This window comes from Lagenorhynchus albirostris, chromosome 4 (genome assembly GCF_949774975.1).
Source record: "Lagenorhynchus albirostris chromosome 4, mLagAlb1.1, whole genome shotgun sequence".
In the NCBI taxonomy this organism is placed as follows: domain Eukaryota; kingdom Metazoa; phylum Chordata; class Mammalia; order Artiodactyla; family Delphinidae; genus Lagenorhynchus; species Lagenorhynchus albirostris.
Genome location: NC_083098.1, coordinates 29,149,673 through 29,176,127, shown reverse-complemented (window position 1 = coordinate 29,176,127; position 26,455 = coordinate 29,149,673). Strand labels below are relative to the sequence as shown.

General features: G+C 35.0%; 1 protein-coding gene across 1 annotated transcript in view; it reads left to right on the top strand.

Annotated features, from left to right (window-relative positions):
* Positions 1-26,455, top strand: part of IQCM (IQ motif containing M) — a 343,551-nt gene that overhangs the window by 118,421 nt on the left and 198,675 nt on the right. Inside the window, exons 9-10 of the mRNA XM_060147491.1 lie at positions 15,765-15,963; positions 26,130-26,274. Coding sequence (XP_060003474.1) covers positions 15,765-15,963; positions 26,130-26,274 — 344 coding nt within the window. The remainder of the gene's footprint in view (positions 1-15,764; positions 15,964-26,129; positions 26,275-26,455) is intronic.

Here is a 26,455-nt window from a genome sequence, read left to right as displayed (position 1 = left end):
TATGCCAGAATGACCCCTGGCTAAAATTTCAAGTTCTGTGAGAGTAGGGGTGGTTGATTCTGTTAACTTTTCTATCTATAGCTCATGGCACAATCCCAGCAATGTAGTAGATACTCAGAAAATATAACTGAACAAATGAACAATTTCCAGAGGAAAAGGAAAAACAGATTGTGTCTTGTCCTGCTCAGAAAATTTTCTTTCAGTCTTTCACAGTTTATTCATTTAACAAGATGCTAACAAGATGCTAAGGACGGGATGAACAAGAGAGACTCCTTACATTTGTGGAATTTAAAGCCTAGGCAGAGTTCTCAGTTGCTGTTCACCATGGAGGGAGACAGAAGTTGGAGTTTAAGTCCTTTCAGATGACAGTACTTAGTAAACACCTCAGTCTCTCCATGGAAATCTTGGAAGGCCAACACCTATGGAGTGGAGAATATACCCCAGGACTAAGGAATTCATCTTAGTACAAGGGACGAAACAAACAGATTCACCCTAACAAAAGCATAAAACTAAGCCTCAACAAGTTCAAGATGATAAACCAGTAACTTAGCTGCCACCTAGAATTAAAAAACAATCAATATTCTTTCAAGGACGGTAACATAATCCACAATCCCTACAATATACAATGTTTAGTACACAACAAATAAAATGTTAGACATGTTAAGAAACAGGAAAATCTGGGTTACATCAAAGAAAAAGATATCCCAAATGTTAGAATTAGCAGACAAGAGCTTGAAAGCAGTTATTATAAATGTTCAAGAACTTAAAGAAAAAGATGTTCCTAATAACAGAGAATCCCAGTGCATAAATGGAAAATATAAGGACAATAATCAAATGAAAGTTCTGGAACTGAGAAATAACGTATCTGATGTGAAAATTTCATTGAATGGTTGAACACCATATTGGAGAAGGCAGTAGAGAAGATTAGTAAACTTGTAGATCTATAGAGACTAATCTGAACAAAACGATAGATTGAGAACAAAATGAACAAAGCCTGATGGGCCTATAAATTAATATCAAGTGGCCTATCATATGTGAATTGGAGTCTCAGAAGAAGAGAACTAGAATAAGGCAGAAAAAGTAGTTGAAGAAATAGTAGCTGGGGGCTTCCCTGGTGGTGCAGTGGTTAAGAATCCACCTGCCATTGCAGGGGGAATGGGTTCGAGCCCTGGTCCAGGAAGATCCCACATGCCATAGAGCAGCTAAGCCTGTGCGCCACAACTACTGAGCCTGTGCTCTAGAACCCACGAGCCACAACTGCTGAGCCCACAGGCCACAACTACTGAAGCCCATGCACCTAGAGCCCGTGCTCTGCAACAAGAGAAGCCACTGCAATGAGAAGCCCGCGCACTGCAATGAAGAGTAGCCCCCGCTCGTCGCAACTAGAGAAAGCCCATGTGCAGCAATGAAGACCCAATGAGCCAAAAATAAATTAATAAAATAAATACATTTATAAAAAAAAGAAAGAAAGAATAGCTGGAAATTTCCAAATTTAATGAAAAACATCTTTACGCGTCCAAGAAGATATCACATCTAAGCAAGATAAACACAAGAAAAAACACGTAGGCATATCATAGGCAAAGAGTTGAGAATTAAAGGCAAAGAAAAACCTTTGAAATAACCAGCAGGGTTATTTCACATTTGTGAAATTGTACAAATTTCACAATTCACATTTGTGAAATTGTACATTGTACACTTTGTACAATGTACACATTGTACAAAGGGTTACAATTCTGAGAATGATGGATGTCTTCTCACTGGAAATGATGCAGACCAGAAGGCAATGAAATTATATATTTAAAGTGCTAAAAGAAAGATTATCAACTGATAATTCTGTATCTAGTGAAACTATCTCACAGTATTGAGGTTGAAAAAAGAAATTTTCAGCTAAATTAAAGAAATGAGAATATACTGCCAACTGATCTGTTTTTCACAAATGTTAAAGGAAGCTCTTCATGCTGAGAGAAATGACACCTGTTGTATATTTGAATCTACAAGAAGAAATAAAGAACATTGAACATAGAAAATATATGATGAAAATATATGAAAAAGAATATTTTTTCCAATTATTTTTAAATTGAACATTTTAGGCAAAATCATAACATTATTATGGTACTTATAAGTAGGTAGATGCAAAAACATATATGACAATGCTAGCAAAATAATGGACTTATACTTTTCAAGTTTCTTTCATTTTATGTGTAGTGGTATTAATTCTAAGTAGAGTGGGATAAGAAAGCAAATTGTAATTCCCAGAGCAACCACTAATACAAAAAGATAAACCTAAAAGATAATACGAAAACTAAAATGGAATATCAAAAACTATTTGGTTATCCCAAAAGAAGACAGGAAAGGGAGAACATATAATGGGTGAATAAAAAACAAATAGTAAAATGGTAGACTTAAACCCAACTGTACCAATATTTCATATACAGAATAAACATGCAGTTAAAAGTAAGAGCTTGTCAGGATGGATAAAAAAGCAAGAACCAACTCTATGCTATTTATAAGAGATGAACATAAAAAGACATTAATTGGAAGTAAAAGGTTAGAGAAAAGATACACAATGAAAAAAAGCTAGCAGAAGAGTGCTAGGGTGGCTATACATCAAAGTAGACTTCAAGGACGATTTCCAGACATAAAGAGGACACTTCATAATTGTAAAAGAATGAATTAATTAGAATTAGATAATAATCCTAAATGTGTATGACTTAATAATAGAGCTTTAACACAAATAAAGCAGAAATTGACAGGACTAAAGAATAAAATGGACAACTGCATAATTATGACTGGAATTTTTTTACACGTCTTTTAGTAATTGATAGGAAAATTAGTAAAAAGTAAATGACAACATAGCAGATTTGAACAAACCGTCAACTGATTTGAACTAATTAACATTTGTAGACTACAACCAACAAATGTAGAAGATATGTTTTTTTTTAAGTGCACGTGTAACATTCGTTATAGAGGTAAGAACAGAAAGCAATGAAATAAAAAACAGAAACAATAAAGCAAATTAAGAAAGCCAAAAGTTGGTTCTTTGAAAAGATTAGTAGAATTTGTAAGCTCCTAACAAAACTAAGAAAAAGAGATAAAACACAAATTACCAATATTAAAAATGAAAGAAGTGGAATCACTATACATTGTATAGACATTAAAAGGAGAAAAGATTATATGAATAAGTTCATGCCTACCACATTCAATAACTGAGATGAAATGGACAAATTCTTGAAAAAAGACATACCAAACTGACACAGAACAAATAGAAAATCTGAATAACCCATATCTATTAAAGAAATTGAATTTGTCATCAAAAACCTTTTCATAAAAAGACTTGCTTTAAGAAAAAAATACTATATATTTTTAAACTATTTGATGGTGTTAGCTTATCTTCTTGTGTAAGTCTTTTTCCTGTAAATATCCTTTACCTGGTTAGTTTGAGTGGGAAGTCATTTTTTTTCTCATAGGTATTACTAAAGTAAAATTTGGTCCAGCCCTTTCAATAATAAAAAGTTGTACACTCTGAAAGGTGAGTGTTTATTGTATTTATTTTCCTGGAGCCAACCAGCTACTCTGAATGCTAAGCATTTTCCTGTACCGTCTGCCATCTGTTGCAGCATAAAGAGCTGTGGCAATTTTGCAGGGACATCTAGCTAACTTTTGCAGGGCTGTCATAAATGTTTTAGAGGATGATGGCTGAAGGGAAGTTTAGAGATCACTTGATTCAATTCTTTTAATTTCCAGGTGAGAAAGTAAAAGTTTAAAAAGATTAAGTGTCTTCTTCAAGGTCACAAAAGTAAAAAGAAAAAAAAAAACCCAAAATTGTTACTAGAGTCCAACACTCAATTCACAGCGTTCTTACTCAGTCATGCTGCTTTTATGCCATTTGTATCTTAAATTTTAACAGCCTTTCTGATGATTACTTAAGAGAAGTAGACTGAAACTAATGAATTAGCAAGTGCAAGAGTGGCTCTAGTGATTAAAACGTATTACTAGATAGAATTCTGGAGGAAGAGAGATAAAAGAAAGTGAAACAATGTGAAAACAGAGTGAAGTAGTGAAATAAAACTAAATATTTCACATGCAGACACATTTCATTGAAAATATTTAAGTGAAACACTATTAAGATTTTCTTCTTCATTTGAAATCCTATACCATTTATGTCATAGAAATTCTGTGAAACTTTAGAATCCAAATGTTGGGACCCTTTAAGCTTGTCTTAAAGAGTTTTTCTTGTTAGAGAGAAATCTCTCATATATTTTCAGCTAGAGGTTTCCGTAGAATCTGCATGAGACAGAGTATATTATAACCTTCCATCAGTCATCTGTCAATTTCAGTAAGGTACTGGCCAATTTCTAAAGTACTTTTGCATTTCAAGGGTGAAAATATGTCACACATATATCACCATTGCCAGGCTATAATAAATATAAGAGAGTTTGGTTTTTTCCCCCTCTTCTTAGTTATAGAAAAAAAAATGATGGAATTTATTTACCCATAGCCACAAGCTTTGAGAGAACTCTCTACAGCTGGCAAATAGAACTGGCTTATGCACCCACTCAGCAGTGTTTTTTAAGGAGGCAGTCACTTGGCTGTTAAAAGGTTGGGATGGGAAGTTAAGCAAACTAAAAATGCTGTTGCTGCACTTGATTTGGAATTACTGCAAATTTGGGCACCCACTCCTGTTCTTGAGAGGGAAGGGAACCTGTTACCTTATATGGATAAAGAGTGGTAGATAAGGCAGAGTTATAATTATTTTTGTCCTAATCTTCAGTGATCATGAACCTAAAATGCATATTTTCACATTTCTATTTTTTTTGTCCATCTTCTAGTGTTTTCAACTGTAAAGATCTCAAAATTTAGAAGGAGAGAAAAAGATATAACAGTAGTGCTTAGGTCCATTTGCTATACAAATATGTATACAGATGTATATAAGACTTTTCATTAGCAGCATTACTAAACAAAGAACGATAATGCTCAAATCCAGTACATTTAGGATAAATTTACCAGGTTCCAGATTCTACACGGTGGCTACTTGATTTTATTTTGGGGTTCTTAAATATATATTTGTGTTATTTTTATGAGAGATATGATCTTATTGTCTTGATTTTCAATTCTGCTAAAAATACTCATTTCATACACACCCTTGCCCAACATTTAGAGAATATAAATTTCATAAATGAACAATATAAAGCAAAATTATTTGATTTCAGAATGCAAGTTTCTATTTCCTCAATATTTCAATTTAAATGGTAAATTTTGAAATTTTAGAACTCTGTAAATGTCAGAAGATTGTTAGAAATCCTTAAGGTTAAGGTATGGTTGAGAAAGCCTAAAACCTTTTTTAAGGGAAAAGAAAGGTTATGATGAGCTTTTCAAAGCGAGCCAAGCAATTTCATTTCAAATAGAATTGCCAAAGGAACGTTTTTACGAGTTTTATTGTTTTTCAAAGTAAAATACTTTATGTAAGATTTCTAAACCAGAAAGAATTAAAGCCCAATAGATGTAATTCTTAATTTGTAATTTAAAAAAAGTAATATGTACACAAATTATAGTATATATGTTTATGTTTTTACCCTGATAAAGGTAAAAAGTGAATGATATTTTGCAATGAAGTGGGATCTTGTCTTTTCCTAGCATCACCTTTTTTTTAATCTTTTCATTAACTTCTTCATGCTTAACACATTTTCTCTTATTTTGTGTGGTATCATAAATATAAAAATATCAAAAGCAGTTTATATTATTAACTAAAAGGAAATAATACATTAGCACACAGAGTTAATTCTCAATATCTAAGTGAAAATTGTGAACCAGGATTGTAATCTATTGTACTATTACCATGACATTGTACTTTTATTTTCTGTGAGAAAGATTTCTTCATATATCTTCCTTGAGGTCCACTTGAATTTGTTTGGCACCTCTAACTATATTGCAAATAGTATCTCCTTCTTTGTTCAGATAAACTATTGTATTTCATGAATAAAACACTTATTCTCTTTTGATGTCTTTCAGCAGTGAGCTGTTAATTCTTTGCAGATTCATCTGACTTTAGTGATAAATTTTCCTTTCGATAAATTTTCCTTTCGTTGAATTTCTAAAGTACATAATTGTTTTTTAAAATGACTGACTGATTTCCAAGTACAGAATAGAAAAATTGATGGGTCTTTAACTCATAGAAGAAAAATATTCTATCGTTAATTCATAATGTTAAAGTTGTAAGAAGTTGTAAAAGGTGGTCATCAGCCCTTCACCATTTTACTTTTTAGTTTGTTTCAATTCTGGATGATAAAAACATTGTTTAAATATACCATCTATGAAGTGTACCATTTAGAACCCTTAAGTTCCTCTTTTTTTTTTTCATTCTTTAGGATTCTAAGCATCCAGATAGTTCATGTAAATATGTAGATGAGGAATAATTATATATTTTCCCTTCCTATTTTGTAGCATGCTAAAACTAAAAGGGTAGTAGTAACCAGATATGACTCACTAATATGTTACTGAAAAGCAAAACTGTGCTAAGAATTCTAAATTTTCTCTTTTTTCATATAATAGAATATAGTACATTTACTGTCATATCTAAGTATGAAATTCACATTTCAGAGTCTGGAGATTTAGCTAGGTACTTTAATGTTTCCTTTATATCTCTAAAATTACTGCATTTGTCCATCATCATTTTTTCTGAAATGGGTCAAGTCCTCTTATTTTATCTCAAAACAATTTTACAGTTTACCACCTAATAACTTTCCTTTGGTGTCTTCTAAAATTTGTTAATTACTAATGTAATATTAGCTTGTTTATGGTATCTTCTGTGAACAGATTATTTTTCCTGGGTCAGTACCCAGCCTAAGCATTTTTTGAAAATAAATTTATAGTGGATATTTCTCCAGTGATACTTCCTCTAGTTGTATTTTGTCTTTGGGGAATTATAGAATCTCAAGAGTTTAAGGAACCTTAAAGATTTTCTACTGAAACCCTCTATCCAAAGGGTGAATCTCCTCTATAACATGGTACCTACATCACCTCTACTTGAAAACTCCAGGGATTAGTAATTACTCTGTTCAAGTGGAATCCATTTCATTCTAATTAGTGCTCTGACTTTGACAGCTGTCTCTGTGAGGCTCAGCACTTATCCCCCTTGAGCTGGTACCCACTGGTCCTGATTCTGTCTTCTTGAAGCCACTCTAGTTACCAGTTCTCTCTTTAGATTCTCTCTTTCTATACACACACATACACACACACATATCTTTATTATATTTATATATTTATTAGGATGCTAATTCAAATTAGCTTAAGCAAAATGGTAATTAAATCTGTTTGCTCATATAAGTAGAGGTTCCAAGAGTGTAGAGTATGTCAGACATCCGTTCTTTTTATCTCTTTAACATCTTAGGCTCAACTGATTCAACAGGTTCAAGTAATGTCTTCAGGATGTGCTCTCCTTTCATTCATTTTAAATCTCTGCTTGCCCCTATTTGGCCTTAAAACCTCTTACTATAGACTTTTTCTCCATGTGGTAAGCAAAATGGTTGGCTTCCAGCTGTTTGTAATTGACTTACTTCCTGCTCTTACCAGAAAGAAAGGTCTCTTATTAGACACACACACACAGAGAAATATTCTGGCTGACCTTCCAGCTTGGATGACATGGCCAGCCCTAGACAAATCCTAGTCATACAAATGGAGAAGGAGAAGTGCAATTCCACAAGGGAAAGGAGGTGAAAACAGAGGAAAGGAACAGATGCCCACCATACTCAAAAGTATCCCTCTTGAAGTGTGATGCTTAGGAAAGAACATAGTATTTCAGATGTAATTTTATGAATAGTGTAGAGTGGAACCAAACTGTAGATATTCTAGATCAGTTCATGCAGTCCATCATATGTCAGCTTTGGGGGTCAGTCTCTTAAGGGCAATACTCACATTGATTTCATTTCTGAAAAATAAATAAAACCCCAGACAAGCAAACCCTGAGCCTTTCTCAGATATTCTAACGTATCCCTATTCTGTTCTTTTGCTGTCCCTCCTTTCTTTTCTTTCTCTATCCCTTTTTTTCTTCCCTTCATCTATTATACATTGCCAGGTACACAAGGAAAAGTAGTCGCTCTTAGGGAATTCAGAGTATAGAGGGGTGATAGACCAAGAGAATTAAGTTATGTCGTAACTACAATGATGGAGGAAAGGTACCTAACCATCCTCATGAGTCTGAGAGGAATTATTTGTACAATCATGTATATTAACCAATTGCAGAACTTTATAAGCATAGCTATCACATTTCAACATTGGATTTAACTCCTTATCACTTTTGCCTGAGATAGTTAGCTCACACGTTACCTTTTCAATAATCCCACACCAGCCATAACACACTATTTAAAAGTGCAATTTCCACCCCTGCTAGCACTCCCCAACTTCCTTACTCTGCTTTATTTTCTATCAAAGCATACATTGCCTTCTAAAATACTCAATAATTAACTTGTTTACTGTGATTACTGTCTGTCTCTCCCACTAGAATATAAGCTTAATGAGGACAGGGAATTTTCTATGTTTTATTTATCAGTGTATCCTCAATGCTAGAAGAGTATCTTACACTAAATGAATGAATGAATGAATGAGTAAATGAATATATATTTGTTCAATGCATGGATTAAATTTTTGGATCTTTTCTCTGCCTTCTAATGATTTTTTTCCCTTTCAGGAATTTATAACTCCTATCTCAGACTTTCTGCTCCTTCCTGGGTATCTTCACTGGGATATCCCATAACCGTCTCTCAAAATTGCAATAATTATGTTTTCCCTTCCCCATGTCTTCTCTCCCATATTCCCTATCTCAGCTAGTAATGACACTATCCACCCTACCGCCCAAGACTGCCCAGTCAGCCTATATTTCTCTACCTTGTTTACAAAGATTTTATGAGAATCTTGAAATTTGCCCTCCTGAAATTGAGAAACATCATAAATAATTCCCTGGTATAGTAATATAGTGAAAACAAAACAAAACAGTAATAAAATTAAAACAAAGGAAATGAATTCAGGATGGCCTGGCATCCTTTTTGTACACATTCTGGCTCTTGGCACCACTACTACTTTCTTTAGTTCTTCACATACCATCTGATTGATAACTAATACGATCTGATATTAAACAAACACAAGGACACCTGCTTTCCTCAAAAAAGCAAGGAAGCACCTCCGCCCCCCAAACTCATTTCTAATAAAAACCTCCCTCTGGACAAACTTGCAGAAAACCAAACTGACTGTATCTTCTAGCTGTGTTTACATTGACAGTACCAAGAGGGCTTAACTACAAGGAAGTGGTATAAGCTGGCTGAACTTGAAATTGGGACAAAGGTCTCTCTACAACTATTTATCATCTCATTTTAATGCTAAAATTCCTGCCCAAGGACACCATGTTGGTTCCCTCTGCTTCTGACCCAAACTCCAAAGGACCATAAAAGGGCAGAAAAGAGGTGCAGACCCTGGTCCAGGAAATCACCACCCATTTCCATGAACCTAAATGACAAGACCTCTGTCCCATACCGCCCCTTTAGCCCCTCTTCCTATGAAAATCTCACCCTTGCCTACACTCAGGGAGAAGGGGCTTTTAGAGCAAGACCTCCTCCTCCTCCATTCCTTGGTCAATGAATAATTTTTCTGTCTGCTGCTATAAAAAGTAATTTTGCCTTATTGATGCGAACAATAACCGGGTAGGGAAAGAAGCAGACATTATTGGTAACAATTCCTGTGTGGAATCAGAAGGAAAACATCTGAGAAACAGCAAGCAGAATAATGAGAGGTAGAACACATAAGTTCTCATCTCTAAGTCACAGTAATCCTACCCAGAAAAGTAAAATAAGAATGAATGGAGAGAAGCAGATTTTCTCAAGCAGAGAAAATCAGATTTTCCATTACTTTTTCATGGAAGCATTCATACAGAGGGAGAGTAGGGAGGCAGAAGCATGGGGAGAGGGGGTTACAAAGTCCCATCCCTCTCCAGGTTGTTCCAAAGACTGTCCACATTTCCTGTTTTTCTAGTAGAATTTGACCTGCTTTCTGACCACCACTCTGAGCGTGTTTGCTTGAGGGTCTCCCCAATTCCTGGAAATGACAGTACCTAAAACAGTTATGTGGGTGGGAATAAAATATTGAGTATAATATCAGAAATTGTTTTTAGAATCACCTGAACTGTTGTGGGGATTTATTTCATTACCTAAAGCCCAGTTCTAGGGAAAAGGAATCTGTGGACAGGCACCCATCTTCATTGTCTGCTCTTTTGGAGCAGAGATGAGAGAGACGGATGGCAGGGGGTAGAGCCAGCTCTTCTCCATAACTGACCAAAGTTTGGGTTGAGAGCAAAGGGCTACCCCAAGAGGAATAAATGAATGTTTTGGGAGAAAGACTATACAACTCATTATGTTCCCTATTGCATAGATAAGCTCGTGAAAAATTGACACCTCTGGGTGCGGTGCCACAGAAATATCAGCTCCCATTACACCTTTGGCATAAACACCCTAGTCATTACAGACATCTTCAGTGGTAATGTTTTTCAGTGCCCTTCAAATAAAAACATGTAGGTACAATAAAAAGGTGGTTTAAATGTTTGTTTTAGAGAGAATTCCCTGGAAGTGCATCATGCTTACCTTGCCCATAATGTCAGAATCAATTAAATTTGAACAAAACCAGTGTTTCCTCTCTGCTTTTGTTTTTGTATTGTCTGAAATGATAATTTCAGTTTAATTCATAACAAATAGTGTTCCTCCAAAAAGCTGATATGTGCAGGAAAGAATAATTGCATTTTTTTGAACTGAATTTGAAATTTAAAAAGCTCTATCTTGTTTTGAGGAAGAACTGTTAGAAACTTGAAACCAAGCAGCAGCAGCAGCAAAAATAAAACCCATCTTTCCAGATATATGACATGATGGGCTGGGAGAATGTCTTCCTAGGAAAATCAGGTATGGGGGCAGGGAGAAGAAATTCTCCCAGCCCATTGTATGATTTGCATTTCTGGATAGGTACTAGTTAGAGCACTTGAGGTTGTAAACTGTTGAAGCCAAGTACCCTTGGCTTCAGAATATCAACCTCACCCTTTAATATGATCTAGTGAAAGAGATTGCCATGGAACTGGGAGCTACCCAAAATAGGAGGGGTCTTGGGTTTTATGGCTCAGGGCAGGCTAGCATTTTGAGGAATGATCAGAACACAAAAAAAGTGTGGAAAGCACAGAAGAAAACACATCTCATTCACATATTTAAACTATTTAAAATTTTTGCCTTAACTAAACTGGTGTCTGGATTGCACCTATTTTTAAAAGTTCCAGGAATCCTGTTTTGATTTTTTTTAAGTGAATAGGTTTTGCTAGCATGAAGTACTAAACCCTTGGGAAGATTTGAAAATGGAGTACTAAATAATATTGAGACAAGATTTTTCATGGAAATGTGTAACATCCCTGTTCTTAAAAATCTCTTTCACCCATGCTGAATTTAATACATTGTTTTTAAACTGAACAGATCTCATATAGGACATTAAAGTAGGCCACAAACTTGTTTCACTTGTTAGCCAAGTTACTTTCAGATCCAGCATTCAAAGCATGAGGGCATCACGTGTTTCTACTTCAAGGCTACAAGTACAGGAAACGAAAGCCCTTGACACAGCTTGGTAGCAGAGGATCCAAATCAGAGTAAATTGTGTAAATTATAACTAAATTACAAAGCATTTGGACAAAGCAGGCATGATAGTCTAATCAGGAAAGCGGTGATATTTACTTCTCGATAATGCAGGTTGGAAGAGGAATTGGGGGTAGGGAGGCATCACAAATCTCTTTTAATGTATTTCCGAACTTGGCAACCTGAATTGATTTTGTCACATATTCGCAGCTTAAAAAGTATTTGGCTTTTATAACAGCCAAAATAAGTGTCCTTTAATCACTTTCAACCTATGAACAGATGGGCAAAGAGTGCTTTTATAAATGGAACATACAAAATACTTCAATATCAGCCAAAACTAATTAGTAGCAATATCTGAAACAAACTCTAAAACTGATGTAGTGTTTAATATATATTATCGTATAAGCATTAGCAGTTGAAAGGAAATTCCCTGTTCAAATGTTTGCCAAGCTCAGTGTCTAATGTTTAGATATGATTAACTTAATAATGAACTTATTGTATCTTTTCTCACATGCAATCTTGTTTAATGATTCCTTCTTTCACTGAAAACTATCTGATCTGATAACCTTGATCATAGCCTAGATTCATAGGTAGGTAACCTATGATTCTACCTCTTGATGGTTGGGGCTATAAAATCACATTGCAAAGATAGGGACATAAGGAAGCATTAATTGGCCGTCAGTGCAATCAGTTTACCACAGTGAGCTCCTAATATATTTATATTAATAATATTTTAGTTGTTATATATTTAACTTAAGGAGGAGACTTTTCTTTGATTTTTTTTCATGGTTTGGACTTGGATAAATAGGACAACTTTCAATGTATTGACTATTTCAATATATTCAATAGTAGTGCTGAATTAAGTAAAACTATGGATCATTGTACTGAGTTCAAAGATCATGGGGATAATCAAGGAAAAGGCATGGCCATGAAGTGGCAATGGCACATAACAAGCTTTATCTGGGCATCATATGGACAGCTTTGCGTGAGAGGGGAAGTCTCTCACAGCAGGAGACCTTCTAGAAACCATGACATAGAGCCATCACCCAGAAGGGGAAGAGGGTAAGGGAACTCCTGTGGGAACAGGAGAGTCAGAGGGGGGCTTACATGTCTACGTGATATCACTCACAGCAAGATGGGGGTGTCTCTGGGTCAGAGAGCTCCAGTGGGCAGCAGTGACTTGCGGTCTTTTATGGCCTCAAGGTTTGTCTTATCTATGGCTGGTAGATGTTGGTTATAGTTTCATGGGACATGCAAAACAGGCAGGCTCTAAATGGCTAAAAAATATGCTTGTTTGGGCCATATTTAAAACAATTGGATGTTTAAGAATTTTGAGTTTGGAGCCAGCAGGCTTTTGAGCTAATCCTTGCCTAACATAAGAAGTAAACAACATAGGGGCCAATATACAAGGGCCATTTTTGACTCATTTATGTAACAACTATGCCACACATACCTTGCCATTTCTAGCATTCCTCCTCTTATACAGTGAAGGAAAAACATCTTTGGTATGGTCTTGCAGCCATCTGGGACACCCAAAAGATAGGTTAAAAAGACATCACAACAGTTTGTTTTTAAATTTGGGGCTTGAATTTGAATTGGAAAGAATTTTCACAGGAGGCGCAGTATCAGTAAAAGTTATAGGTGCCTTTAGAGTAAAAAAAAGTAACATATCTACAAGTAACATTAAATATTAGGAATACCAGATTTTGTAAGAAGTAGATCACAAGGAAGAAGAAAAAAAAGATTTATAAGCCTGATAGGAGAAATATTTTTGTGATACAGGAACTTTTGTTTCCTAGGAAATCTATAATGAAGGTACTGAACGATTTTTCCTTTGTCATATTAGGAGCAGACTGTTACTCAAAAATCAGTTTCTCAGTGTAACAGAAAGAAAATCAAATTCTAATTTTCCTTTCTTTCTGTATAACACCTATACAACATTCCATAGCTGAGTATTCATTCACAGGCATTTCTCTATTTTAATATTAAGCTTGCTTATCAAAAGTGACCTAACTTTTTCAAAATTTTGTATATTTCATAGCTTCTTTTCAAACCCATTATTTGTAAATATAATTCACCTTCCATCAAGCCTTCAATAAATTATTCTTCAACTTTAAATTTCCCTTTCTTTTATTTTTAACATTCTAATTGTTTAGAGATGTGCTGTTGATGAAAGTCCATATGGCTAGGGCCTAAGATAAAATTCTTTTCTTCTTCAATTGATAAAAAAACAGACAAAACCTATCCATCATTTTGTAAACATGTTTGTGTTTCCTTATAATCCTTTTAATTAATGTAGTTCTAATCACTCATATTAACTACAGCTTTTAACCAAAAATAGCTAATTTCAATTCTCCTTCTCCCTTCCCCCGACCCCCTCCCACACTACATATACTTTTCATTACATGACTAAGAACTCTGAGCCATTCAAGGCACTTTCGGAGACCAGAAGAGATGTGGTGACCACTGCTGGTACTTTAACACTATGCATTACGCATCACCTTACAGTCAGTCACACATATCCCTTTAAGATTTTTTTACACCTTATTGTTAGAACATGAAACTTTGACTATAAAGTTGGCTCATCTAGGTATTTCTAGAAGACTTATTTCTTCTGAGAAAAAGTCATCAACTCAGGATCCTTTAGATTTCACAGTAGGTCTTGAAACTCTGGCCAAGCCAGAAGTGACCATTTCTATTTCATCCACATTCCCAGTTTATCTCATACATGGAGGCCTGTTCATAAAAATTGTTATATTAAAGGAGCAAAAATACTCTTAGAAGGCAGAGCTCCCTCTTTTCTAAGCTATTCAAAATCAATCTTAATTCAAACAAACAAAAATAAGACTTTGCCTTATTTTCTTTGCCTTTTCTAGTAGCTCTGTCTACTTGAATATTTCTCTACAGCACATGTTGTATTTTTGACTCGTTAATCTACAGAAATTTTCTCAAGAGAGAGAATAAGAGAAAGAACCAACCAGAGATACAAAAGAGCTACAGTTACAAGAACATCATACAAGGCTAACTTCCTTTCTTTTGCAAAGACAAAAAGGACATTTTTCATTTATATACACAAACACAAAGAAATAACAGCCTCGGTTCTGTATCTTTAACTATAGGTCAAAAGTAAATATGGAGGACAGTTTTCTGTGCTTGAGCAAATGTCATTGATCAGTAGTGGCTACTTTTTGTGCCAGTACCATACTGTCTTGATTACTGTAGTATAGTCTGAAGTCCAGGAGCCTGATTCCTCCAGCTCCGTTTTTCTTTCTCAAGATTGCTTTGGCTATTTGGGGTCTTTTGTTAAAAAAATAAAAAATCCAGCAACAACAACAAAAAGGAAAAATATGTTTGTATGCTAAAAATTGCAAGGAAACTACACTTTGAACTTTGGAAGACTTTGAAAAAACTGACTACCTATAAAAAATGCAACAGATATATAAAGGAAAAAAAGCAGACACAAGATTGCCAAGGTTACAGACAGTCTGTTCATAGTAGAAAGTCTGTAGTTTTCTCACATGGTCATCATCACTGCAAGGACGGACCATCCATATCAGCGATGCAGGGCTTGTACTGTTTTCCGGTATGATCCCTCACTTCTGCGATTCTGTAGTCCATGGCCCTAACAATACACTACCCTGCCTCTCAGTTGAGTGCATTTGGAAAATAAAATTACTTTTCAGATGATGTTTGGTAAGTAGATTATCAGTGCCAAATAATTTTGAAGCAATCTTTAGTTTAAAATAGCTTCTGGGACAGGAAAGTTATTTTTACTAATGTGCCCTGTCGTAGGAAAATATTTTGTTCCTTAGATACTATATCTCTCTTTTGAATAGTTGTGGATAAGCTTTGACAGATTCACTTTCTTTTGGGTTTCCCTTCTTCAGAAGATTAATTTATACATGTTATATTAATTCTGGCATATTCAACCTTCTTTGGAGAGCCCTGTTGGAATGTTCAGCTGATATACCTATGAACTTTATGTGCTAATTAAAATATATTTCCTATTTCAATATATTCCCTATTTCAAAATATTCATTATGAAAGTGAATTTAAGACTTTTTAGAAGTTTATTTTTCTTATTAACTCTAATAAGAAAGTTTTATATTTTATTTTTAGCCCAAAATCTATTCTAAGTAAAAGTGATAAACTTGACAATCAAGTTAAAAGAATTGGACCACAAATGGAAAACTTCCAAGTGTTCCGGCGAAGGAAAAAATTTGCAATTACCAAAAACATTGTTAGTATGGTCATCGTCATGCAGGCACTTGTCAGAGGGTGGCTCGAACGCAAAAGATTCCAAAGAATAATGATCAAGGTAAAGCATATATTGAATATTATAATGTGTTTAAAAAGTCTTTTATTCTTCCAGTTTTATTGAGATATAACTGATATACAGCACTGTACAAGTTTAACGTATACAGCCTAATGATTTGACTTACATCACAAAATGATTACCACAGTAAGTTTAATGACCACGCATCATCTCATATAGATACAAAATTAAGAAATAGAAAACAAATTTCCTTGTGATGAGAACTCTCAGGATTTACTCTTAACATCTCCCATATATAACATACAGCTGAGTTCATTATATTTGTCCTGCTATACATGACATCCCTTGTACTCATTTATCCTATAACTGGAAGTTTGTACCTGTTGACTGCCTTCCTCCAATTTCCCCTTCGCCTCCCCCTCTCCTCTGGTAACCACAAATCTGGTCTCTTTTTCTATGAGTTTGTTTGTTGTTTTTGAGGTGTAATTGACCTACAACACTATGTTAGTTCCTATTTCACAACATAGGAGTTGATACTTTTATACATTTCAAAATGATCACCACAACAAGTGTAGTTATCATTTGTCACCATACAAAGATATTATGTAATTACTGAGTAAATTCCCCATACTGTACATTTCATACCTGTGACTCATATATTTTACAATTGGAAATTTATACCTCTTAATCTCTTTTACCTGTTTCTCTCCTCCCTCCGACCCCCTCTCCTCTGGCAAAAACCTGTTTGTATCTATGACTCTGTTTTGTTGTTATTCATTTGTTTTCCTTTTTATATTCCATATATACATGAAATCATGCAGTATTTGTCTTCCTCTGTCTGACTTATTTCACTTAGCATAATGCCCTCTAGGTCCATACAGATATCCTCTAGGTTGTCACAAATGGCAAGATTTCATTCTTTTTTTTTTTTTTGGCTGAGTATAAGTATATAAATATACACATTTTTAGCCATGTATAAATGTATAGACTTATATATATATTTTAAATATATTTAAAATATAAATATATATTTATATATAAAATACATTTATGTATATACTTTATATATATATACCACATTTTTTTTATGCATTCTCCTGGATATATATTTATTTATTTATTTATATGTTTATTGGAGTATAATTACTTTACAATGTTGTGTTAGTTTCTGCTGTATATCAAAGTGAATCAGCTATATGTATCCCCATATTCCCTCCCTCTTGAGCCTCCCTCCCACTCTCCCTATCCCACTCCTCTAGGTGGTCACAAAGCACCAAGCTGATCTCCCTGTGCTATGCAGCTGCTTCCCACTAGCTATCTGTTTTACATTTGGTAGTGTATATATGTCAATCTCACTTTCTCACTTCGTCCCAGCTTCCCCTTCTCCCCTCCCCTGTGTCCTCAAGTCCATTCTCTACGTCTGCGTCTTTATTCCTGTCCTGACCATAGGTTCTTCAGAACCAATGTTTTTTAGATTCCATATATATGTGTTAGCATACGGTATTTGTTTTTCCCTTTCTGACTTACTTCACTCTGTATGACAGTCTCTAGGTCCATCTACCTCACTACAAATAACTCAATTTCATTTCTTTTTATGGCTGAGTAATATTCCGTTGTATATATGTGCCACATCTTTTTTATCCATTCATCTGTCGATGGACACTTAGGTTGTTTCTCTGTCCTGGCTATTGTAAATAGTGCTGCAATGAACATTGTGATACATGTCTATTTTTGAATTATGGTTTTCTCAGGGTATATGCCCAGTAGTGGGATTGCTGGGTCATATGGTAGTTCTATTTTTAGTTTTTTAAGGAACCTCCATACTGTTCTCCATAGTGGCTCTATCAATTTACATTCCCACCAACAGTGCAAGAGTGTTCCATTTTCACCACACCCTCTCCAGCCTTTATTGTTTGTAGATTTTTGATGATGGCCATCTGACTGGTGTACCACATTTTCTTTATCCATTCATCCATCAATGGACATTTAGATTCAATTAAGCAGACTTTTGAGTAGTCACCTTGTCAATATACCTATGATTTTTCTAAATAAAGTTCTGTCTACATTCTTTGGTTTAAGAAAATTTTATTTATAATATACTCTTGTGACAGTTTCAGATTGTATCAAGCTGGAGACTGTGAACAAGTGCCTAGCTTATCCTTAACCCAACAGTTCTGGGATTACTTTTACTCTAAGGCTGGGACCACCTATTTGCATTGATTTTGTTTCTCCTATGCTATCTGCTTATTCTCTGTTTAAAGTAACTTTCCACTTCCCACACTCCTGAATACTCTTTCAGTGCATAAACCTTCACCTTAAAAAGAAACTACACACACATCCACACACCCACCTGAGCAACTTTTATAAACAGCAATCCTGACACTCAGAATAAAACATAAGGACCTATTTTGGCTGGGCAAATGCAGAAGAACCTGAGTGGATGGATTTTGGCAAAACTTTGAGAGAATCCAAAAATGTTTCACCTTGAGGACTAAAGTTGTGCTACTCATAAAGGAATTTGGAAAACCAACTAGAAATAGAAGAATAGATCAGGAGTGCCCACTTGAATTCCTGGATTATCTGGGAGGACCCCCCCCAAATGGCCTCTCATTGGGCACCCTGAATGAATTTCTCTGAGAATACAGGCTTGCTGTTAGAAGGTAGTCCATTTGCCTATCGACATGTGTATATTTGTACATGCATTAATATGTACATATAACATACATTTGTAGTTCTGATGATTCAATGTGATAATGCGTGTAAAACTCTGACAATAAGTAAGCATTCCATATAGTTAATCTTTCAGTAATTCTGTGAAATCTCTGCTTCACATTTTATATGTGAAGAAACTGATGCTCAGAGAAATTAAGTCATTTGACTAGAGTTGCCCTCCTGGTAAGTGACAGAGCTAGAATTCAAACCCTTGTCTGACCCCAAAGCCCATGCTCATTCTACATATTATATCATCGACTTAAACTACTTTATAGCTGATTGCTCCCTAATCTAATCTAAGGCCCTATCCCAGACCTATCTCTCCAGCTCTAGATTTAGGCATTTAATTCCCTATTTGCAAGGTCCATAGTTAAACCAAACTCCACGGAGCCTTCAATGAACTTATTTTCTTACTCCACAAAGTTCTTCCTTTCCTGTACTACCTATTTTGGTGAACTGTCCCACCACCCATTGTCCAAGCTATACACCTGGAGTTTTCTTAGTCTCCTTCAACTTTCTCACCCCCATATTCAGTTGGTCACCACTTCCTTAACATTTCCTGTGCTGCTCTTCCTCTCTGGGCTCTTACCATAGCTCCTATTCATCACTCCTCACATGGAGAACTGAAGTAGTCTCCTAATTGGCCTCCCTGCCTGTAGACCTACTCCCATCTAATCTGTCATCTGCAGTTGAGGAAATTCCACTCTGATGACCTTATTCCATTTCTTTATAGTCTTTTGAAAGCCCCATGTTTCTTATCAGATGAAATATGAATTCTCTAACATAGTACACATGGCCTCCCTGGTCTGGCCATTTCCCACTGTCCAGCCTCATCACAGGACACTTCTTCACTAATACCCTGTGCTCTAGCAAAGCCCAAATCCTTTAATTCCCTGATTGTTTCCTATTATCTTATGTTTTTATACTGTTCTCTCACTGGAATACTCTTCCTAATTTTCTGATAAACTCCAACTCATTCTTTAAGATCTTGCTTAAGTGTTCATACCTAGACACCTTTTTTGGTCCATCAAGCAGAGCTGAGCTCTCTATTTTTGGTCGTTATTGTGCCCAGTCCTCTACATTTTGACCTTTTGTTTACACCTCTGTCATGGGCACTACAATTTCTGTGACCTGTTTGGGAGTACATACTCTTTACTTTTATATTATATAGCACCACATACTGTTTTGATACATGCATTCTCTCTTATTTTAACTATGTTCACTTATTATCTGCTGTTTTTCTTGTTTATTTTCTTGTTTGTATATGTTTATATTGTTTTCTGTCTTGTTTGCTACCATGTCCAAAGGCTTAGAATAGTGCTTGGCATATGGTAGCTATTCCACAAATGTCTTAGAATGGATGAATTAATTCAACAAAATATAGTTGTAGAAGTTTATCAGGGCACTCTAATTATTCATATATATATATATATAAACATATATAAATAAATATATCATACACAATATTATGTATATGATAATATACTTATATTATAATTTAACTTAATTTTAGCATTTCCTGATGTTGGAGAGAACGGTAGCATCATCCATAACCTCTGGGACAAAATGGGTCTAGAAAACGTAGAGAGCAAGAGTGAGCCCAAGATGATAGTGAAAAGGAGAGCTCGGCAAGGAAAATGTTGAATTTCTATGTGGAGGTAGAATTGAGATAAAAAGAATGAGAAGCCTTTTTCAAGGGTCTGAGCAAATATAAACTAGATTGTTTACTTTGATTTGGTTGTAAAATTTGTTATGATCATTGATTTTCTTTTTTATTCCACCATTGGTGTGTATGTTGCATGGCTGCTCTGCTGATACAGTTAATGTTGTTCTGCTTACTGTTGAAATGGTCATGTGGCAGGCCTGTAATGCATGCATAGTCCGGTTCCAGGACTGAGCCTTGTGCAGTGTTGCTGTTGGGGGAATTCCTGATAGACTTTCTGGTGTAAAGGCTGCACAGCAAATCACTGGATAATTGTCAGCACTGTGGGAATCCCTCCACTGGGAAACTTACATAGTCATATTGTTCGGCTGGCGCTTCAGAGCTTGTGGCTGTAGACAATATCTGCTAGAATGTTGCTCTAAAGTACCTCAGGAGACTGTATAGTTTCCACCATTTCCTGTGAAATGCTCTAGTTTGGGTTTATTTAGAAATAATGAAGCAGCATTGAATTATATCAGTCATAAGGAGACCACAGAAATTGCTGCCTTTAACCATCAGCATTATTTATTTCCACCATTAAAAATATCCTTTTCCTTTTAAAATTTCTATGTTGTTTGTTTGCATGTGTTTTGGTATAAGTTAATATGATCCAGAAAAAAATCCTAAAGACACAAAAACAGTATTTTCCTCAGTGTAATGCCTCTAAGATTTTAACTTAAAGATTTTTCCGTGAATATTTATAATTTAAATTTTAAAATTTTAGTCTTAAGTTGATATGTTCAGTTGCTGTTTGTCAAAAATACTGAAATTCTAAAACATTTGAATGGCTGGTGGTTGCAATAAAAAAGTGTTCAAAATTGGCTTTGAATAAATATTTGTTGAATAAATAAAATTGGAGAAATCCTAGAAATCTGAGTTTTAATATCCCATGCATAGGTCAGTGGTCTTTATTCTTTTGGGGGTTACAGAATCCTTTGAAAATTTGATAAAGTATGGATTTCCTCTCATTATCTAAAAAAAACCCAATAAAAAATAAAAAGAAAATTCTGAAGCCCATTCATGGACCTGTGGCACTGGTGACCTCGTATGGAATAGTTTTATTACATAAATGTGTTAACTCTCAGGTACTGGGAGAACTGTATTAATGTATTCCAGAACACTTTTTAAGAAATGTGATCATAGTTACTATTTACTAGATCTGATATCTTGCCTGATGTATAGAGCAAATAGTCCAGATAGAAATGGAGGTAACTAAGTCTTAGGTATTATTAGAGAACTTAGAAAGACCACTGAACCCAAAGGACTGTGTCTAGTGTGGGGGTAGTGTCAACAAATTGAGATCTGGAGGATGAAGGGTAGTTGTGTTTTGTCATGTAGATGGGGAGGTTGAGAGAGTTGTAGGCCCAGGGAATCTCAACGGCCTTAGATGATACAGACATTTAGGGGGCTGGCTGGGAGGGGGACAGTGGCAGTAGAGGAAGATGAAGGTAGGAGCAGATTAACAATGTTCTTAAAAACCATGCTAAGGAGTTTATACATAGTGTATGGGAATGGATGACTTTAAAGCAGGTCAGTGACATGAAGAGATTTTTTATTTTAGAAAAATTACTGACTCTGGACAATGAATTGGGGAAAGAAGGTGGCAAAATTAGAGAAAGAACAACTAGTATGCTTTTTCAGTAATCCAGTGCATGATGGTGGTGGCTTGGGGCAAAGTTGGAGAATTGCACAGTAGGTAGGACATTGGGTTTGATTAGATTTGGAGATAAGGGAGCTGGAAGAGTCAGGAATGGATCCTAGGTTTTTGTCTTGGGCAACCTGATGGATGATTGTGAAATATAGAACTTCGGAGGAGTGGGAGAGGTGGGAGGAAAGGAAAGGAGACAGAGTCGAGTTTTCAACACTGAGTTTGAAGTGCCTGTGGAACATCCTTGAGATGTCTGGGAAGCAGTTGGGTATATGAGTCTAAGCTCAGAAGGAAGACTGGGCCATAGGGAAACATTTGAGGTTCGTCAGTAGTTCTTAAACTTTTTCCACCTTAACACACCTGAAGAAGAATATAAAACCATCCCACCCATAAAAGTGGCTCAATTTGGCAATGATTGTCATTTTATCTCTGAGAAAGCTCTTTCCCAAGGTGACTGCATGGCTCTCTTATTTCATTTGTCTTTCTGTTCATTGTTACATTATCAAAAAGCCTGCCCCATACTACCCTATAAAAAAATAACACTTACTCTGGTCACTCCCTATTCCATTTAAAACACTATTGTTCTTCATACCACGGACTGCCACCTAATACATATATATTTGTTTATTGGATTATTTTTCCTTCCATCAGAATGTAACTCATTGTGAGACAGGAATTTTGTCTTTTCTGTTCACTAATCTACAAGGTCTAGAACTTCCCTGGCACATGTCTTTGAATAAATTATTTTCAACATGGTGGAGAATGGGATGAGAGGATGTGAAATCTGGGAAATCTTTTCTACACATTTTGATTCAGGTCCCTGAACAAGGATACCCTCTGTACTCTGCCCTCATCCATAGATTTGAGAATCATTATTAGTGATACTGTCTAGAGACATTGGAATTGATGTCATTGTCCAGAGAACATATGTAAAGTAAGGAGAGAGGCATGAAAAGGCAAGAGTGAGAAATACCAATGCTCAAGGGAGAAGGCAGAGATGAGGATTCCACAAATGAATTCCACAGCTAGAGAGGTATGAAGAAAACCAGAATATGCTAGATCAAGGAAGTTCAGACACAGTATAATAAAGAGGATTAGATCAGTGGTTTCCAATGCTGCTAGGAATGAAGGCCTAGGCAAAAATAGGTAGAAGAACTAGTACTTCACAGTAGGAGAAACATAAATGGCTTGTAAACATGAAAGAAGCTACTCTTGCTAGTAATCAAAGAAATTAAGTTCCACTAAGTATCATATGGTAGTGGAATCCTCCCAACAAGCAGTCAATTCATTACTTTAAAAAGAGACATGACCATATCAAATAAAAAGCTGACTTATATTTGGAAAATATTTTTAAATCCTGATATACGATAAGCATGATACATTTACACTTTAAATCAACATGGACTGGAAAATTATAATCAGTAATTTGCATTGTCTTTTATTTCAATATTGCTGTTGTAAATATCAATTTGTACATTTTTCTGATTAATTCTGTCTTGAGAAACGTTTAGAAATATGGTGAAAGATTCACATACTGAGATGACATAGCATCATAACTGAGGCATATTTCTGTACAGAAGGCTGGCAGAGAGGCATGCTATAATAAGAACCACACAGATGGACCATTGCCATTTTCTCTGACCCAAGTTCTTAACCATGAAAACCTCCTAGATAGCCTTCTGAATGCCTCAGATCTGAGAAGGGTTTCTTCACAAGACAGGTTGTGTCCACAAAAGAGGATTTATTAAATTCAGAGGAAAAACACTCATATTGGGTTTGGTGACTGACCAAATGCCCCTGCTCTCTTAGCAAATGTCATCGTTCAACTAAGCAGCACTTCAAGCAGGAACCTTTTGCCTCATGTTCTAAGAATACAATTAAAACAATGCTTGATTCTTAATTATTAGCAAAAGAAACCTACTGGCAGACTTAAGCAGAAAGGTATTGACTAGAATATTGGGCAGAGGTCTGAAGAATTAAGCTCAGGAACATGAAGGAATGATGAAGGCTAGCCTAGATAGCTCCTTGGACTCCAGTCAAATCCTGCACAGAGTCTGTTGCAAATGCTGAATCCTGTTCTGCTTCCACCAATGCTACCCTTAGAAAATGGATATTGCTGCCACGGTTACTCTACCACACAAATAGATTTCTCACTGTTTGTTTCACTTTTAAAAGCATTATTAGTTTCGAGTGAAAACCTGAGTCTGGTGTAGATAATGGAGGAAGCTTTGTCACATGTCTGCATCCCAGCAACAGAGGAGGCTTGGATCATGAGCAACTGATTTGTGGCTTCAAATTGTAGGAAGTGAGTTATGCCTTCTGCTAAGATTCACATTATGGAGAGTGCTCCAAAAGTGTGGCTTACTTCACTCTGTATGACAGACTCTAGGTCCATCCACCTCACTACGAAATGTAAAATAGATAGCTAGTGGGAAGCAGCCACATAGCACAGGGAGATCAGCTTGGTGCTTTGTGACCACCTAGAGGGGTGGGATAGGGAGGGTGGGAGGGAGGGAGACGCAAGAGGGAAGAGATATGGGGATATATGTATATGTATAACTGATTCACTTTGTTATACAGTAGAAACTAACACACTATTGTAAAGCAATTATACTCTGATAAAGATGTTTAAAAAAAATTAAAAACCATAAATAAAGTGTGACCAATCCATTATTTAAAACAAAACAAAACAACAACAACAAAATGACAAGAGCCTATTGAACAAAAGGCAGATTAAAAATATACACTGGAAAATGTTATTAAATGTTGAAAGACATTAGCAAACATTCAGAATCTGCCTGATTCTGATGGAATTCAGATGGAAGGAGAAAAGGAAAGTAGTGAAATTATGCTAATTTATTTTTTTATTTAGGTAAATCAAGAAATATTATTTCATTGATAGTTTTGATAAATTAAAAAATATAGGCTTAAACATAGTGTTTTAAAAAGGTGAAGAAAAATAAAATAATAAAAACAATCTTCCAAGAATCACGCAAAACAAAATAAATAAGAGCAAGAACAATCATAAGTGTAATAGTAACTATACTAGGAAAGAAATCAAAACAAAAATTTACAGAATGGGTGAAAAATGTGAAATTCAAGTAAATTAAGAGGAATACTTATATAATTAAAAGTGTGGGCTCTGAATTGTCCCTATTTTGAATTCAGAACCAATTCTGCAATTTACTAACTATAGGACCGTGGGAAAGTCATTTAAAGATGTTATGCTTTAGTGTTTTTACTTGTATAATGGTATGCAAAGCACATCAAAGGAAAGTGGACTCAGAAGAAATTTTATGAACTTCAGTACATTTGTAAAAAATTAATGAAAATAGGTTAATTAAGTCTTTAATTCAAGAAGGAGAAAATAAACCTTAAAAAAAGGAATTAATAAAGATAAGTAGAGAAATTAATGAGCTAGAAAATGTAAAAATATTTGAATTGGTAAATAAAATGGAACTGGCTGTTTACAAAACCAAAAAAAAAAAAAACCTGAAATAGATGAATTTTTATACTTTAATTTAAAAAAAGTATTATAGTAGAATGTATAAAATGAACATACAGAAAAATATAGTCACAGATTAAAGGTAAACTGACAGAACAACATTTGCACATATGCTGAAAAGGGTTACTTTCTTTAATATTGATGGTGTTTTTAGAAATCAACAAGTAAAATCTGAAAATATCCAGTGAAAAATAGGTACAATACATAAATATATAATTTTCAAGAGAAAGAAAATACAAGGATTTGAGCACCCAGAGTGGATAGCTTAGGTAAGAATCATCCATTACAGAGTAATGCCTTAATAAAACTTTTATTTTTTTTCCTGGCTAAGTGGGCTACATATTATAAAAATCTGTACACCAGCCTAGGAAGCTCCTATCACCCATCACCAAAACCTCTTTTTTATGGGAAGTATGAGTATGTAATAACAGAGCAACTCAAAATGATGTTCTCTGAACTTTAGGGAGATTAACCCACTCTATAATGCATGTATTTAACCAAACTTATTTAAAAACATAAATAAAATACATCATAATCTGAGAAACTGGGTGAGACAGATGAAATGAATAGGGCAAAATCAGATTAAATATAAATAGCAGAAATATATAAAGAGTTCAGCTGTCTATATTGCTCTTTTATAGGCTTTGTATCATGGACCAGATTTGAGAACAGTTATAAACATGTATTGCAGACTAATCCATCGTGTTAAATATCGACTTGGTCTTTGGAGGACGAGACAAATTATAAACCTTACAGAGCTAGAGGAATGGATGGACAGAAAAAAGTGTATGTGATGCTATCATTTCTGATTTGATTTTAGATTTGGAATTATTTTAACCATTAATAATTTACATAAAATTTACATTTAATTACCCATAGACAACACAAGTAGGCGATATTTTTATTGCTTCAAGCTATTTACTTTTTAAGTTGATGTATATGTGGATTAATTTATTAGGATCTCATT